The sequence below is a fragment of the Cucumis sativus genome, chromosome 3 (genome assembly GCF_000004075.3).
Source record: "Cucumis sativus cultivar 9930 chromosome 3, Cucumber_9930_V3, whole genome shotgun sequence".
NCBI lineage: Eukaryota > Viridiplantae > Streptophyta > Magnoliopsida > Cucurbitales > Cucurbitaceae > Cucumis > Cucumis sativus.
Window position 1 is genome coordinate 23,667,284 of NC_026657.2, and position 16,976 is coordinate 23,684,259.

Genomic DNA, 16,976 nt, shown 5'->3' on the forward strand with positions numbered 1-16,976 from the left:
CTTTACTTTCTTTTCAAAAATATAAAAACTTAAAACAATAGTTTTGAAGCTCTTCATTCTGATTTCTTCGAGTTTATTAAAAATTCCACCGCTTAGTTAAATTTTTTAAAACTTTCAATAGTATTTTTATATTAAGAAAACTAACAAATGGATGGAAGACTTTTTAATCTAACAACTCTTTTCTTTCCTCTCACACTTTTATGTTTGACGATCTTAATTGGATTCTGACGCTTCTACGACCAAATATTATTTAATATATATTGTAATCTAATACTTTAAAATTAATATTAAAATACAAAAATAGAGAATTTGACCATTTAATAATTTTTTTAAGTTATCAAAAAAATTTATAAATGTAGTTTTAAATACAACAATTAAATTCAAAATAAATATAAAACAATCTAACCTCTAAATGTATTGTGTTGGTGTGTACTATTGAATTTGGTGAATTTTGCTATATTTAAAAATAAATAAAAATATTTCTAATATATATATATTTTGTTTTGTTTGAAAAAGCAAAAACTCAGTAAGTAATATTTAAAATAAAATAGATAGAGTTAGAATAATTAAAGTAAAATGATTTACGTTGTTTTGTTTTTGAAGGAAAATGAAATAAACTCGGTTTGGATTTGGGGGTATAGTTCCATTCGAATAGCCATCACGGACCCAGAACACAACACAACACAACATCCCTCTTCTTCTTCCTCCTCTTCTTCTTCCCCCTTCCCTCTTCCTCTCTTCAATTCCAAATCGCCATTGAAGCGTTACAGACAGATCTCAAGAGCAATTTCCCATTTCGACAACACCTAATTCACTTGATCTACCTACAGCAAAAAGAAACCACCCCAACCCCATTTCCATTTTCATCCATGCTTCCGTCTCTCTCATCTCCTTCCGATTCCACTCTGCGATTTCTGCTCTAAATCCCTTCAATTTTGAGTGAGGGAGAGAGATAGAGAGGGGAGGAAAGTATAGAGAGCGTGACGGATTGAGAACATAAACCCATAGAAATGCCAAGCGTGGCTGTCAAGCTTTACAGCGTCTTCTTCAAGTTCCTCTTGAAGCATCGTTTGCAGAATCTGATCCAAGCTCCACTTGACGAATCCAGCCCTTTTGGCGTCACATCTCGTCCTGAAGAAACCGTTGCTTCTGCTAATCCTTTGTTCACCGACGGCGTCGCTACCAAAGATATCCACATCGATCCCTTTACATCTCTTAGCATTCGGATCTTCCTCCCTGAATCTGCTCTTACTCCTCCTGAATCTGACTCCAAACCCTCTTCCAAATCCTCCAAGCCTAAACCTAAACGCTCCAATCAAGATGCTCAACCCGATCTTGTTCATCATAATCGTAATAATTTACAGCAGTATCCTTCTCGTCGGAATAGCTATGGTCCTTCGGGAAATACCAGGGATGAACTGCGGGTGAGTAGAATTGGTGGTTACAGTAATGAAATGGAGGGGTTGAATTTGATTCCGGGTCCTGCCCCCGGTGGCGTTTACAGAGGGTACGCCCCGGTCACGGAGAATAGTCGGAGATTGCCGGTGATGTTGCAATTTCATGGTGGGGGGTGGGTTAGTGGGAGCAATGATTCCGCGGCTAATGATTTCTTTTGTCGGAGGATTGCAAAATTGTGCGATGTTATTGTTGTTGCTGTCGGGTATCGGCTTGCACCCGAGAATCGATTTCCGGCTGCGTTTGAGGATGGATTGAAGGTGTTGAATTGGTTGGGGAAGCAGGCCAATTTGGCCGAGTGCAGCAAGTCTATGGGAAATACAAAAGGCAATAGCAATGAGTTTAAGAAATCGGATAATCATAGGCATATTGTTGACACATTTGGGGCCTCAATGGTGGAGCCTTGGTTGGCAGCCCATGGAGACCCAACAAGGTTATCTTTTTCATATCAACATTCTTCTTACTACATTTTTTTTTTTTTTTTGAATCATTGGGTTAATTTGGTGATGACATTGCTTTCATTTTCTTGCTTCCTTTTGTGTTAACGAACATGGATACTTTTTGTTTTGGTTTGGATGAATCATTGGATTAGTTTGGTAGGTTTGTGTCTGTTTAGTCTTGTACTTCAATATTTTTCTAATAGGTCTCTGAATTTTTACTTCTGTATCTTATGGCTTATCTGGTTGTTACGTTATTTAAGCATTAGACGACGAGCTGATAATTGGCAGAGAGTATTAGGTGGTCTAGGTATTAAATTTCTGAATGAACTTCAGGGGATTATCTTAATCTTTTTAAAATATGAGATTCAATTGACACAATCTTGATTGTTCAGGACCATTTAGAAAAGAATTGAAATGTAGGTATGGGGTGCTAAACAGACCTTTTGATTTCTATATCATTAACAAGGACTTCCTATTTCTGGATCTTTGATTCCTGAAGTTTGGATTAGAAGCAAGGAACGAACTTCAGAAGTCTATGGTCTGATTTGCACAAAGGTTTTTGAAATGCACTGGATTGAAGATCACATCCATAATGATGGTATAGTCTTATATATGATCTCCAAAGACATAAATATAGTTTGAGAAACTAGTCTAAAGTTAATGATTTGTAGCATAAGATGTTTTCAAATGATATGGAAATCAAAAGTTGGAAGCAACATCGTAAAGCTGTTTGGATTTGGGCTGCAATGTTGAAGTTGGCGTTTATATCAAAGAGAGTCTATAACTTGCTTTTTAAACTTGTTTACACCTTAGCCTATTTTACTAGGATGGAAGAATGGATTTAACGAACTCACTAATTCATATGCTAGGTAGAAGATGTAGTTTGAAGTGATTTATCTTTCGCTATTATAGTTTATTGCTAGCTTTCTTGGAGTTAAATTTAAGGCATTGAAGTAGTCAGCACAAGATGCAAGCTTATACTTATAAGATCGATCATGGGCGTTGTTATAAAGTTATTTATTTATTAGTTCTTTGATACTAAATCTTCTTAATCTGTCATGATCCATCAATCGTCTGTCTAGTCTTTCGAATAAAATTCTAATGTAGATTGAGTGGGGCGCTGTATTTTGACGTATTTAAGTAGTCAATTAACTCATGGGTTGGCCTAGGGGTTAAAAAGGTGACAAAGTCTATAAATAACTCGGAGATCATGGGCTCAATCCAGGGAGGTCTCTTTTTAGGAATTAATTTTCCACGAGTTTCCTGGACACCCAAATATCATGGGTCGAATAGGTTGTCCCGTGAGATTAGTTGATGTGTGCGTAAGCTAGCCGGACACGCACCAGACATACAAAATAAGTAGTCATTTTTCTGTTCTGAACTGTTCTTTGTTGGATGTTAGTAGATTTTGCAACCTTTTCCTCTAAATATTTTCGGAAAGCATTGCATATATCCTGCTTGACTCGATGGCTTGGCTGAAGGGATGCCTCTTTTCGGATGAGATTCTATATGAACCAAATTGTAGTGAGTTTGTTAAAATGGCAAGAATTTCCATTTTTTCAGATTTTAAAAATTGTTTTCGCTTTCATCTTCTGAAAATGTTCATAGAGAATAGGAGGTAAATTTACAGGGGAGAGGGGTGTGCTACTGCCAGGTTTCATAACTCTCTTTGGGTGTCAGTATGCAAGAATTCTTTTTCTTTTTTCAAAAAAATACTTTTACCCTTTTTTATCATTACTCTCTATAGTTGGAGTCCTCTTTTTATAATTCTCTGGCATCTTTTTCTCTGCCTCTTTTTAGTGGACTTTCTTTCATTTGTATCATCTATCTGTATTCGTGCCTTTTCATGAAATCAATTCTTCCGGAGGGAAACTTGACCCCCCTTTCTCTTTTTCTTTTTGAGCAGATGTGTTCTTCTTGGGGTTAGCTGTGGAGCAAATGTAGCGGATTATGTGGCTCGAAAGGCTGTGGAGGCTGGTAAGCTCTTGGATCCTGTCAAGGTAGTTGCCCAGGTTCTCCTATATCCGTTTTTTGTTGGTAGTGCCCCCACTCATTCAGAGTTGAAGCTGGCAAATTCGTATTTTTACGACAAAGCTATGTGCCTTCTTGCTTGGAAACTTTTCCTACCCGAGGAAAACTTTAGTCTTGATCATCCAGCTGCAAATCCCCTTGTTTCCGGTAGAGAAGGCCCACCTCTAAAGCTCATGCCACCAACACTGACAGTTGTGGCGGAACTTGACTGGATGAGAGACCGAGCCATAGCTTATTCTGAAGAACTTCGAAAGGTAAATGTCGATGCACCTGTTCTCGACTACAAGGATGCAGTGCACGAATTCGCAACCCTCGATATTCTTCTCAAGACACCTCAAGCTCAAGCTTGTGCAGAGGACATTGCCATCTGGGTCAAAAAATATATTTCACTACGAGGCCACGAGTTCTCCTATTGATGGTATATTCTGAAGTAGCCAAGACATAACCGAGTTGAGGTAGTGTCACGGTTGGAGATCATGCCATGTATGTAGAATGAGGGAGTGTAACATTTTTTCGTAGGCGTTAAATCAAAGTTTTTCCTCCTTCCATTTTGATCTTTTGTAAGATAGGGAACTTGCCTGAGATTAGGAGGCTACAAATATCATTGGCCTTGTAAAAATGCTTCGAATTCTCTATCGAAAGCCAACAACGAGACTGAACCTTTTCTTTCCAATTTTTTATCACGATTTGTGTACATTTTTTCCCAGTTATGAGTTCTCTCTTTCTCTCACTTCCGGTTCAAGTTTGTAATAGCAAAAGTTCTATTTTTATGCTTCAAAGCTTAATTGTTCGTCCAAGATTCAAGAACAATCGGCATTAGATTAGCATTAGATTATTAGAAGTTCAAGACATTCGAAAGTTAGTCGAAGAAAAAGTACAAGATTACAAATTCTGGTGGCCACTAATGCGAAGGTTAATGGCTGCCCTAGAAGCAATTGCTCTTATATTAGCTCTAGTCAAGGACAACGAGCTTCTGGTATGCACTTGAGTGGTGTCTCTAAAAGCCTCCAAAAACTCTTCCCTTTGTAGCCTCAGCGCTAAAGCAGCATCCTGATCTTGGTCTGGCGTACCTCTCCTACTACTTCTTACATCTACACCTCGAGTCGCCATCCTCATTGGTCGAATACTTCGACGGTGCATTCTGGACTGGACTCTGCTTTCAGCATTTGAAGACACAGCTCGTTGTGTCACCCTGCTGTCCCATTCACCATTCTCCTCCTGAACTGTTATTTCCCCTCTTCTTCTTGTACTAGCATGCCTACTCGACGTGCCAATTGGTCTTGTATCATAGTTCTGCAGACTACTATAGAATGCCTTTTCTGGGTCTTGAATCTTCTTTTCACGGCTATTACACTCTTTTGCTTCCTTCCTTGCTTCAACCTCTTTGGGAAAGAGAAGCTGTATTGTGTTCCAAAGAACTGTATTGACAGTGCAAGATCTCCCATTGCTGCACATTTAAGATCAACAAGAGAGATATAAGCACTAAATGTTTGAAAATGAAATGATCCCAACTGATTTGGTTCATGGAACTTTTGGAGTTGCAAATTCAACCTTATTAGTTGTCTGCATTTAGGGCACCTTTTTCCACATTTGTCAGCTGCAGATCTTAGACATTTCTTGCAGAAACTACAAAAAGTGTGAAAAACAAAAGTTCAGCTTCAGAACTTTAGTCTCCAAATTTTCATACTGGTGTAAGTTTGCAGGATGGATCAATGAACTTTTAAAAATGTCAATAAGTCCTTGAAGTTTCCATTTTGGGTTTATTATTGACATTTTCGCTATTGTTGAAAACTAACATGTTTGTTAATATCAGCCATAAACTGGTAAACTTTTAATTTTGTATCTAGTAGTTTAGTATGTGTGTGAATTTTATCAAAATATTGAATATGTCACAAAAATATCAATTTTATGTGTATTGACATTTTAAATTTCTATTGACTGGTCAAGAAATGGAAATTATGTAATAATTAATGAAAAATCAACTAAAATAATTTTGCTGCATAATTTAGGAATTAAAACAAACTCAAAATTCCAAAACGTGCAAGAACAAGAAGTCAGTTTTGGGCTTACCTGTGTCCACAAGGTGTGGTACTAGGTTCGAAGCAAATTTCCAAACAAATCTGTGAAAAGAATTAGGGGGAAAAAGGAGACAGTTAAGAATGAAAGAGAAGTGTACAAAAAGATGTCTCAAGCTTGTAAGTGGAGAGAATATCCTTACAGCACAAGAAAGCTCTTCTCTGAGCTTATCCATGCATGGGAGAGTTGAAGATGTTAAAGAAGAAGCGTCAGCTTTCTGTTCAACCATTGAATCACTCTTCTTTGCCTCAGCTTCTGCAGATTTTGGCTCTTGTTTTGGACCATCATCTGTTCATGTCATTTGAAACAACTCTGTTCATATCTTCTCTATAAATTTTGAAAATGGGCACAATTCTGAAACTCTAGCCAGCCATCCATCATCCATCAAAAGAAAACTAAGTTTATAAATACTGTTTAACCCTTGTTTTTCTTGTTACCTACTTTTAAGAGCAATTTGAAAGCTAGGACTCTATGTAGTAACAATTTGATTTTTTATGAGAATTACTGTAGGTCAATGTTTCAAAAATTAAAAATCAAATGGTTACCTAGAATTTGATTAAGAATTCACATATGTGGTTAATAACAGGTGAAAATTCTTACACTGAAGTCTTAAAAAAACATGTATAATTTCTAAAAAACAAAATAGACTAAATCAATACCAAATAGGACCTAAAATACTCGTTTTGTTATTAGAGTCTGATTGTGAATTCAAATGTTTCTATGCATGAACCTTTAATGAAATGACAAGAAAGGAAACCATCCATAACAAAATTTGTAAACATTTGTCGGGTAAGGAAAGGAATTAATTAGGGCTAAAAGGAAATCCAAATGCTCAGAGCACTGGAGAGAAGAATTCACACCTTTCACAGTGGGTTCTGTCTCATCGAGGTCAAGAACAGCCACCGGAATCGAAATTATGCTCGTCAAAGTCCTCCGTTTCCTAAAAACAAAAAACCAAGAAATCAACACCACTTTCCAACAAATCGATCCCAATTGGAACAAGAAACTCTCGGATCCGCTCATATATCTCCACGATTCACATCAAAAACAAGAGAAGAAACACAATCAATATATATATATATATTTACCTTCTTGAACCAGATGCAGGACTCTTGCGCTGGAGAACAGATCGTTTCTTCTGCTGAAACTCTCTTTCCGGCGTGTCGTCAACCACGAGGCTCGCGATTAGAAGAGCCTCTTCATCCCAGCCGGCCATGGCGGCCGCCGATTTGAATCTAGGGCTAAGAAAACTGTCCGCGTCATTTGCAATTCCAAGTGGTTTCGATTCTGAAGCGCTTGCTGTGGATCCTTCTGACACCATTTCTAGATCGGATTTGAATCGGTGAAGAAGATCATCAAAAAGAGAGAAAATAGCTTTCTTTGTTGAACAATGTTAGGAAGAACCCGGAGAGAGGGATTAGTTCAAAATGATGAACTCTCTAACGGTCGGATTTTTTTTCGTATTTGAATACGATTCGGGTCGTCTTTCGTTTCTTTTTCTTCAACGGCTACATTTCGGACAGATTAATTATTATTATTATTGAAAAAATATATTTTTGATGTCCACTTTTCATTCAGTTTTGGTCTATACTTTTCAAATTAAAAAAATTATATTACATGACAATTTTAATTTAAATATTTGCAAAGTTCTCACATACTTTCTCTACCGTCGTATTTTCACTTCATATATACACTTAATAAATCTAATATATGAAAATGACAACTTTTTAAAGTTTTTTATTTAATCACAATTAATTAAATATATTTAATGAAAGTTTTTTTAAAAAATAAATTTGAAATAATTAGTGAGTTATTATAATCGTCAGTTATTGTGGTTGGGTTATAATAATTTATGATGGATATAGATTGTTTTAGTTGGGTGTAATAGCATATGTTTCTAATTTATATTTTTACAACAAATATATATTTTTCCTTTTTTAATCATTTAACAAAATTCAAAATAATTTATCATAAATCTAAATAATATATTATGTGTATATCAAATGTATTTCATGTGTATCAAGTGTCTATAAGTATCTATTAGAATAATATCATGTGTATTCACAGATGTATCAGAGTGGATATTGGTAGTGTATTAAGGGTAATTAGAAATATATTTTGAGTATATCAAGTACGTATTAGTGATGTATCAAGATATATTAGATGTATCAAGTCTATATGAATCTCGTGGGTTGGGTTTTTTTTTTCTTTTTTTTTGTCAATTTTGAAAAAGTAAATAAATTTATACTATAAATCTAATTTTTTAAACTTAAATTGTAAAAAAGAAAAATCCTTCCAAAGATCAATTTGAAAATGTTAGTAATGTTAAGTTTGAAGATTGATTTTTATTTTAATTTGGTGTTACTAATTTTTTTATTTTTGCCATTAAATTACTAAATTTAGTAAAATGTGTCCACTCTTTTACTCAATACTCTGTCTCACATGAGGAATACTTGCTATCTCCTTACACAAAGCAAGAGTTTGGTTGTTTTTAAAGCTTTCCCACTTATGAAATAAAACTTTCTCAACTTCAAACAAAAGTTATGACCAAAATTTGTTTTAAGAATATTTGATTAATATCCAACAACATGAAAATTCATCATCCATTTGAATTTAGTATCTAACTTTGTAATTTCCTTCTAAACTTCTTTTGACCGATTTAATTTCTCATATGAAAAATATAGTTTAATTCATATTTAACATTTTGGTTGAAATTTCAATGTTATTTCTAATTGAGTCATCTCGATTATTTTGTGTTAAACCATAGTTTGTAAGGTTTGCAAAATTGCTTGATAATCTGCCTTAAAGTGATATTTGGTATAATATATTAATTTGCAAAGCTATCTGTAATTCTTATAAATTACTTATTTTAAGATGTAAAAATCTAGAATGTGTTTAGAAACGATATGGTTGAAAGTAGTGATTGTAGAAGAAGAAAAAAATTATACAATCATTCGTGATAGAGCTGCCAACAAGCTAAACACAAACATTGGAATATACATTTTTGAATTTTCATTGAAAGAAAAACCAAATTCAAATGCAATAATGAAGCAAACCCTAATTCATGTTTGGTCCAAAAACTGAAACAAAGGATGTTAGCTCCTCTCTGCCCACTTGGTGGGTTATGTTCATAAAGAGAGAGAAAATGGGTTGTATCTTATTCTGAGAGAAAGAGATAGAGAGAGAGATGGGGAGGGTTGCCTGGTTGGCTTCCATTTTCAGAAACCATTATGAATGTTGAAGGATGTGCGTAGAATTTGGATTGCCAAATGGGGTTTCCTCTCAGAATCATATCGTTTTTTAGTGACCCTTATTGTCTGCTTGCTGCTTACTCCAATGGTGATTCTCTCAGGACCCTTTTTTATTTATATATATGTTTTTATTTCCTCTGTTTCTCTCCCTTCTATGCAATTTTAACTTCATTATTATGTAATACCTAATATTCCACTTGCATTCAAAAATCCTTTTGTGAACTCATGTGTTTTTTAACATCAAATTTTCATTATAGGAAGATGGACTTTTTACCAGTTAAATTCTTGCTTGGAACTCCGAGGAACTTTTGATGAAATGAATGGTGAAACCCCCAGTGACCTCTGAGTAAAATTCTTGGAATGATGGAGTTTGATTGTTGGAAATTTGAGGATTTATTTTGCTCATATAATGAATGATGAAATGCCCAAGTGAATTCTAGTGTTGTACGTGCTCAAAATTGCATCAGTAATCAAATTTCTTATTTGTAATGATGAACTCTTTTGGTAAATTTATGCTTGGAATGTGAAGAATTTTTACTTATATATTGAATAAGACCCAAATGAATTTGAGTATCTTCATTCCCCAAAGTTGCATCAGCAATCAAATTTCTTGTTAGAGAGATCCATTTCCTATAAAATTCATGCTTGGAAATCTTGCAGGACTTCTACACATAATGGATCAGTCACATAATCTGAAAGTGATTTCTAGGTCCCGTTTGAATTTTCTTTCTGTTTTCATTTTTAGATTTTGTAAATTAACCTTATAACTTCTTTGTTTTGGTCTCTGTTTCTAACCATATTTGCAAAACTCAACCCAAAAAAATAAATTTAAAAATTAAAATTCTTGTTTTTCTTTTTCTTTTTGAGATTTAGACAAGAATTCAATCTTTTATTTGAGAAATATGAAAACCATTGTAAAGTAATTGTCAAGGAACAAACACACTTTTTTTTTCTAAAAAACAAAAAAAAACTATTATCAAACTAGACATAAGTGTTTTTCTAAAAAATGAGAAAATATTGCATCAGTAATCACATTTTTTTCTTGGAGGGGTGAAATTTCCTGAAAATCAAAGCTTAGAAATCTAAGAAACTCCATGCGAAATGACTGCTGAAAATACCCCTACCGAAGTCAATTGTTTTTTCCTCAAAATCGTAGCAGTAACCAAATTGTCAGTTGGAAACCTAAGGAACTTTTGAATCCAATGAATAGGTAGCAATGTCATTGACTCTTATAAAAATGGAATGATGCAAGAAAAAATAAAAATTCTCCCCTTTTGCATATAATAGTTAAAATTAAAGCCACTCAGGAGTTGTCTTCCAAAGACAAAAGTGGCCAGCCTTGAAGAGGAGGAAGGAATCTTTTTAAGATATCTGTTTTGGATTGCTTCTTTAAACTAATATTAGAATAAGAGAAGTTTTTTGGGGTTTGGCTATTCAATAATCACACTGCTCCATGCCTTTCTTTTTCTTTTCTTTTCTTTGGACTTGAATGCTTTTCCCATTTCAATCATTTATCACCCTTTTACACAACATCCTTTTCTTTTTCTATATGTTTCAATGAACTGGCACCATCTTTGCCAAAGCTCCTCACCTCCTTTTTAAGCATCACTTCCATGGGATTAGACTCATGCAAACTATTGCAGTTGTTTCCCATCGAGATCGAGATATGGTACGACAGCCATGCTGTAACAAGGTCGGACTGAAACGAGGCCCCTGGACAGTTGAGGAAGATCATAAGCTCATGAACTTCATCCTCAACAATGGCATCCATTGCTGGAGATTGGTGCCTAAACTTGCAGGTCTTTTTTTTTTTCTTGTTGCTTAACCAACTCTGCTTGACATAATTTATAACTTCCGGGTCTGTTTAGTCACTCGTTTTGTGGAATGGGGTCTGGAAGTTGGCTTTAAGAAGTGTAGTTTAGTGAATTTTATATGTTATAAGTTGATCGTGATGCTTCAAGATCAAATAGTTCTATAAGAAAGAAGGTCTTCAATCTATTATTGTAGGAAAGATATACCTCCAGTGAAAACTAAGTGCCAAAAAAAGTAGGTAACCAAACATGTTGTTGGCTTCCCTTTAAGAGTTTACTTTTAAAAGTAACTTTCTTACTTTTGTTTTCAAAGTGACTTTAAGTAAATACAAATACAATCTAATAGCTCTCTAAGCTAAAATCATCCATATTTTACAACTCATAGGCTCATGCTCTAATAAAGGACGAAAACAAAATAAAAGAAACTCATCAGCGAAAACAAACAACTTTTAGAAAACAACCACATGAATATAATTTGTCGAATTCTAACAGCACGAGATTTTTTACGGGGAGTTTTCTTTTCTTTTCTTTTCTTTCTGATGGAAAAGGTTTGCTAAGATGTGGAAAGAGTTGTAGACTAAGATGGATTAATTACCTGAGGCCTGATCTCAAGAGAGGTGCTTTCACAGAAACGGAAGAAAACCAAATCATTCACCTTCATTCCCTTCTTGGTAACAGGTATAATGAAATGAAACAAACTTCTTTTCCTTTTGCATATACTTTTTCTTTCAAATTCACGAACCAAATTCACATAGTTTTCTACTAACTCTTGCAGATGGTCGAAAATCGCAGCACATTTTCCGGGTCGAACCGATAATGAAATCAAGAACCATTGGAACACTAGAATCAAGAAGAGATTAAAGCAACTTGGTTTGGATCCATTGACGCACAAAAAACTCACTGAGAAAACAGATAGACTAAAAGAACAATTGTTTTCATTAAGAACACAAGAGGCAATAATGCCAAATTTTGATTTTGAGACAAAGGAAATAATCCCAATTTCATCCCATATGTTATCTTCAGATGGTTCAAGTAATCTGGTGTGCAAAGGCATTGGATATGAAATGTGGATGGGCCAATTAGAAAGCAACAGCAATGCATCATTTTCCTTGGAGTATTGTTCTTCAATGAATGAATCTCTATCAATCATCAAACAGAACTCCGTACAATTTGATAGTTTGGATTCACTTCCTTCATGTTCATGGGATGATGGGGTTCCCAAGTTCAATAAGCTAGAAAAGGATGACATTTACTCGCTCGGGAATGGCGGTGGCTACTACGTTGATACCTTCTCTCACTAAGCTTTCTTTCTCTAAAGCCTACGTACATGTTCCACATTGTGAACTTGGGTCATATTTCATCTGTTCTTTTAATCACTGTAATTACCTTTTTCTTTCATTGTCATGCTCAATAATCACACTTGCTTGTCCAAATAGCACATAAAGCTTGATATTAATGTGGGAAAATTTTCATTTCTTTGAGTTCAAATTCAACTTTCCCATTAAATGGAAAAACTTGGGAACTTTTGATTTTGGGTGGTTTAACTTACAGGGGTGTTAAGAGTGTTCTAAAAGTTAGTGTTTTTTGCCAAAACATTTTAATTCGTTAGCTAAGTAGAGTAAAAAGTGCTTGATAAAAAAAAAAAGTTTTGATGTTTAGTTCTATATATATTGGTTCAAGTTCTTTCTTTAAAGCCAAGCACTTGGGCCAAATATTTAATCTAAAAGTGCTTTATCACAAGATAAGTTGTGGGGGAGCTGCTTTTGATTTTGATTTCTCTAAAAAAGTATGTTTATTTAATTTTCGAACATAATGATTTTGAATGGGGAAGGACTAAAAGCACTTCAAAACATAGAGTAAGCATTATTTTTGTTGTGAATAAAAGCAATTAAACAAGTGGGGACTCAAAATAAAATTGAATAAGGAGTTAACAGGAAGAAAATTATATATTTTAATTTACATATTTTATTTTTGATTTATGTCACAACTTCACTGCATAGAAAATAGTTTAACTATAAGTTTAATTTTAATGAATTTTAGTATTTAGTTAATTTTTCTTTTATCTTCTTCCGATGCTCGAGTATTGTTTATCTTTAATCCTAATCATTAACCATTCATTGCATGGGAATATTGACACAAAATTATATTGAGATGAGAGTAATGAGTAATGAAATGTTGACATGACCACTCCATTAGATAAAATTCAGATGAAATTAGTGTTATTTAGTTAGCTAATTGGTCGGTACTAATCAACTAACAAATAAATGTCACATCACTACCACTATAGTAGGATACAAAAATATTGACCAAATTGAAAGTGAGTGAGTTAAACATATGTTAAATAATTTATTTATATTTATGAAAAAAACTCTATTTAGTCACTAAGTTTTTTAGATTTTGAAAATGTATCGTTTTAGTTAAAATAAGTTGAGAAGGTTATTTAAATAATCTTTTATCTTAAATAACTATAGGATTTTAAATTAGAAGAACAATTTTTTTTAAAAAAAAATCTCTTCTCTATAATATTTTCTAAATTTTAAATATCATGTAATTATTTTAAAAATTACAAAAAAAGAATACTTCAATAGCCTTTTAAACCTGAGTAAGAACTAGAAGACTTGAGAATTCATATGTTAGATGGACACATTATTCAGATAATTTTTTTTATATAAAAAATGTGACTTTTCCGATTCATTAAAATGTGTTGCATCAAATTAAGTATTAGATCATATCCGATTCATTATTATTGATGGTTCAAACTTCAAAGAAAGATAAAAGATAATATTGGTTTTTTAGGGTTTGAGAAATCCAATGCAATAATAATGCATTCTGATGAAACAAAAGCCCCCATGATTTGATTCATCATGGGGGTGAAGATGGTAACTTGAAGCTTACTTCATGAAAGTATCAAACAAAACCCATTTAATTGAATTAGAGGGGTATTGATGAGGGGGCAAAAAGCGAAGTTATGGAATAGTTTTGTCTGCTCAGAATATCACCTTTGCTTCTTCTAATCATTCTATCTCAGCTTTAGTTATAATTATAATTATAAATTATTATTCAACCTTTTTCTCTTTACATTCACTCACATATATATATATATATATACATCCTTTTATTGTATAATGTACCCTAATCTGCCAACCTTTTTAAAAATATTATATTTATACTATTATCTTAGTGAATTTGTTAATTGGATTCAATGTGTACAATAATGCTATACTAAACCCACCTCAAAAGTTCAAATGGTGTACTCCATCATTCACTAGCCATTTAAATAAAATGGAAGGTAGGTGTTTTAAGAATAGAGTAGTAGAGTGATTTTAATGGGCTTGAATGGTCCTTTTAAATGTTTTCTTAAACTACTTTTAAGTAAAAATATGATTTTAAATAAAAAAAACACCTTTATCAAAATTTTAGAATACTAGAACAGAAATTGCATTCAATAACAAAAAAAAATAAAATAGAAAATTGAACACGATTTTAAATCATATAAAATATAGCTTTTAATTCTTCTTCTACAATTTGGGCTACTTGAAAAACTAGAGATATCTCCAGATTCACATGTAGAGACAATAAGCTCTCTTCTTCTTCTTCAATTTTCATCAGTTTAACATCAGATTTAGCTCAAGTATGCTTCATAAACTTTGTTACAATTTGAGTTAGTTTTCAAACCTAATGGATCTCACCTTCTTATTCTTCTTCTGTAGCTTGCAATCAATAAAACATCAGGGTTGTGTAAGCTGAAACCAAAATGGCCACATATGGGCTTTGAATTGAGTTTTCTTGTCTTCTTCAACCATAATTCTCCAAATTTCTTCTTCTTCTCTTCTCCAATTATCCCTTGATTTCTCTCTAAAACTTGGATGAATGGCATGAAAAATGGGTTTAAGAATGGTTGGCGGTGGACTTAAAAAAACCCATTAACTCACTTTTTTTTTAATATTAATTCTCTTTTCCTTTCCTCTTTTCTTTTGCTTTTCTATAATTGACTTCAAATATTAATTTCTAATATGAACTTTACTACTCCAAGTTTAAGTGAACCAAAATGAATAGGATGGTATAAAATTTATATAACATGCGAATGATGGTATCATGTACAACGAGTTTACATATGAAATAGAAATAGTAACCACTAGATGTAACTATGTTAACTATTTAGATTTCTATTTTATTATGATAACCTATGTAACTTAGTCTTAATCTTGAATGTATCATGAACTTCTGTTCGCGAGAGATGTCCTTTGATTTGTAGGAGTGAGAGTGACTAAATTTCCGACTCAACAAGCTTATCATTTTAGGGACAATATCGAATGGGGAGCTAGAATTATAATCATATAAGATGAAATTCACTTATTTTTTACTTTAGGATAAATAGATTAACGTTCCCTTAAATAGTGTCTCTGACACTTAACAAAAAAATTCTACCTTCTCCATGGCACGTGAGAAGTTTCTGTTTATTTGCTAGACCATAAACAAATTGTTCAATATATGAGCATTGATATTTAAAGACTTACACATAACCTAAGGGTAAAATGGTAGTTTAATTTGACCCATATGGTGTTACAAACATTGGTGAAGAACTAACTTACTGTTATTGATCTATATACGTGAACGCAGAAATATATCTACAGTGAAAAGAGTTCAATTGTGAGTCTTTAGTAGAGTGTACATGTAAAGATCCAACTCTTTATACTAAGTTGAAGTCATTACTACTAAAATAAATAAAGATTTATTTTATAAAAAACTAAAGAAAACACTAAATCTTTCAAATGAAAACCTCAAACACTCATTTATAAATCGTGAATAAAGTATATAGAAACACATTGTAGTTTCCAAGTGTAGATACCAAATTCATTGTAAATTTAACATACTTCCACAACATTCCATAACAACAACAATATTCCACAATAACAATGTGATTTTAGGGTTCCCTCTCTTCAACCATTTGTCAATTCATTAAAAAGTTCATCAAAGACACATATGTCATCAACCCTAAATCTTACAAGAAGCAAATCGAACATGCCAAAATAGACATTGTAGTTTACAAGAACATTTAATTTGAAGATCTTCAAACATGCCAAAATTTGAAAGCTTCCAAATCCATTTCGAAATTCACATTGTACTTGCCAAATTCATTTCCAAACTCCATAAGTTTAACAATGCATCACCCACAAGAACGAAACAAAAAAAAAAAAAAAGGAACAAAAAGAACAAAAACAATAACAACAAAATCAACAACAAGAAAAAAAACAACAACATTTACACATTTATGAGAAAAGAAATTCTATACCAAAAGGTGGTGATGGCGGCAAGACAAGGAGGAAACGAGTTAGGGGAGAATAATATACATAGAGCATTGGCAATCACAAAAACAGACGTATTTAATATTATTTCTAAACCATAAACCAAAATAAAGAAAAAAAAACATATCCTTACCAGTGAGGGGCGATGACGAGCGACTGACGTCTGGCTCACAAGAGGCGACGATGGAAGGCAATGACAAGCGGCAGTAGGGCTTCCTCTTTCTTTTACAACCTTTTTCTCTCTATCTCTCTTGTTTTGTCCCTGAATAGAGTTTTTATAGGGAAACTTCCGACGCACCACGATAGGCGTCAGAAAAAAGAAAAAAATTAAATAATTATTGTCTTTTGCCCGATGCCAAACATGTGTATACATCGAAAGTTGTGTGGCTATTCCCGATGTGTAGCTAATGGCGGCGAGAATGCCCTCACAACGCCCAACATTTTACATGTGGCGTCGATGAATAGTCAAGTTCTCGATGCGCACCTTACGGTGTCACGAGAGATCTTATCTCTCGGTGTTTCAAATCCTATTTCTCTAAATAAGTGTCGGGATATTCCCATTTTTTGTTGCATGTTAAGTTAATAAAGAGAAGAAGTTGCTTGTTC

At 33.5% G+C, this 16,976-nt stretch overlaps 3 protein-coding genes across 4 annotated transcripts; 2 read left to right on the forward strand and 1 right to left on the reverse strand.

The window, feature by feature from the left end:
- The first annotated feature begins 629 nt into the window (after positions 1-629).
- On the forward strand, positions 630-4,632 carry LOC101219102 (probable carboxylesterase 11). Its single transcript, XM_004145632.3, has 2 exons — positions 630-1,888; positions 3,802-4,632. The coding sequence occupies exons 1-2, from the start codon at positions 1,011-1,013 to the stop codon at positions 4,340-4,342; spliced, it is 1,419 nt and encodes a 472-aa protein (XP_004145680.1). The 5' UTR covers positions 630-1,010; the 3' UTR covers positions 4,343-4,632.
- A 79-nt stretch (positions 4,633-4,711) lies between these two features.
- On the reverse strand, positions 4,712-7,452 carry LOC101209296. The gene is made up of 6 exons (XM_004145671.3): positions 7,091-7,452; positions 6,863-6,942; positions 6,145-6,290; positions 5,997-6,046; positions 5,478-5,552; positions 4,712-5,373 (listed from the first exon to the last, which is right to left on the reverse strand). The coding sequence occupies exons 1-6, from the start codon at positions 7,321-7,323 to the stop codon at positions 4,809-4,811; spliced, it is 1,149 nt and encodes a 382-aa protein (XP_004145719.1). The 5' UTR covers positions 7,324-7,452; the 3' UTR covers positions 4,712-4,808.
- A 1,503-nt stretch (positions 7,453-8,955) lies between these two features.
- Positions 8,956-12,570, forward strand: LOC116402506 (protein ODORANT1). 2 transcript variants are annotated; one of them, XM_031881875.1, is made up of 4 exons: positions 8,956-9,341; positions 9,511-11,052; positions 11,613-11,742; positions 11,840-12,570. In XM_031881875.1, exons 2-4 carry the CDS (start codon positions 10,881-10,883, stop codon positions 12,363-12,365), a joined length of 828 nt encoding a protein of 275 aa, XP_031737735.1. In that variant the 5' UTR covers positions 8,956-9,341; positions 9,511-10,880; the 3' UTR covers positions 12,366-12,570. The 2 variants fall into 2 exon arrangements, with proteins under 2 accessions (XP_031737735.1, XP_031737736.1); XM_031881876.1 differs by having other exon boundaries at positions 9,515-11,052.
- Positions 12,571-16,976: the final 4,406 nt, after the last annotated feature.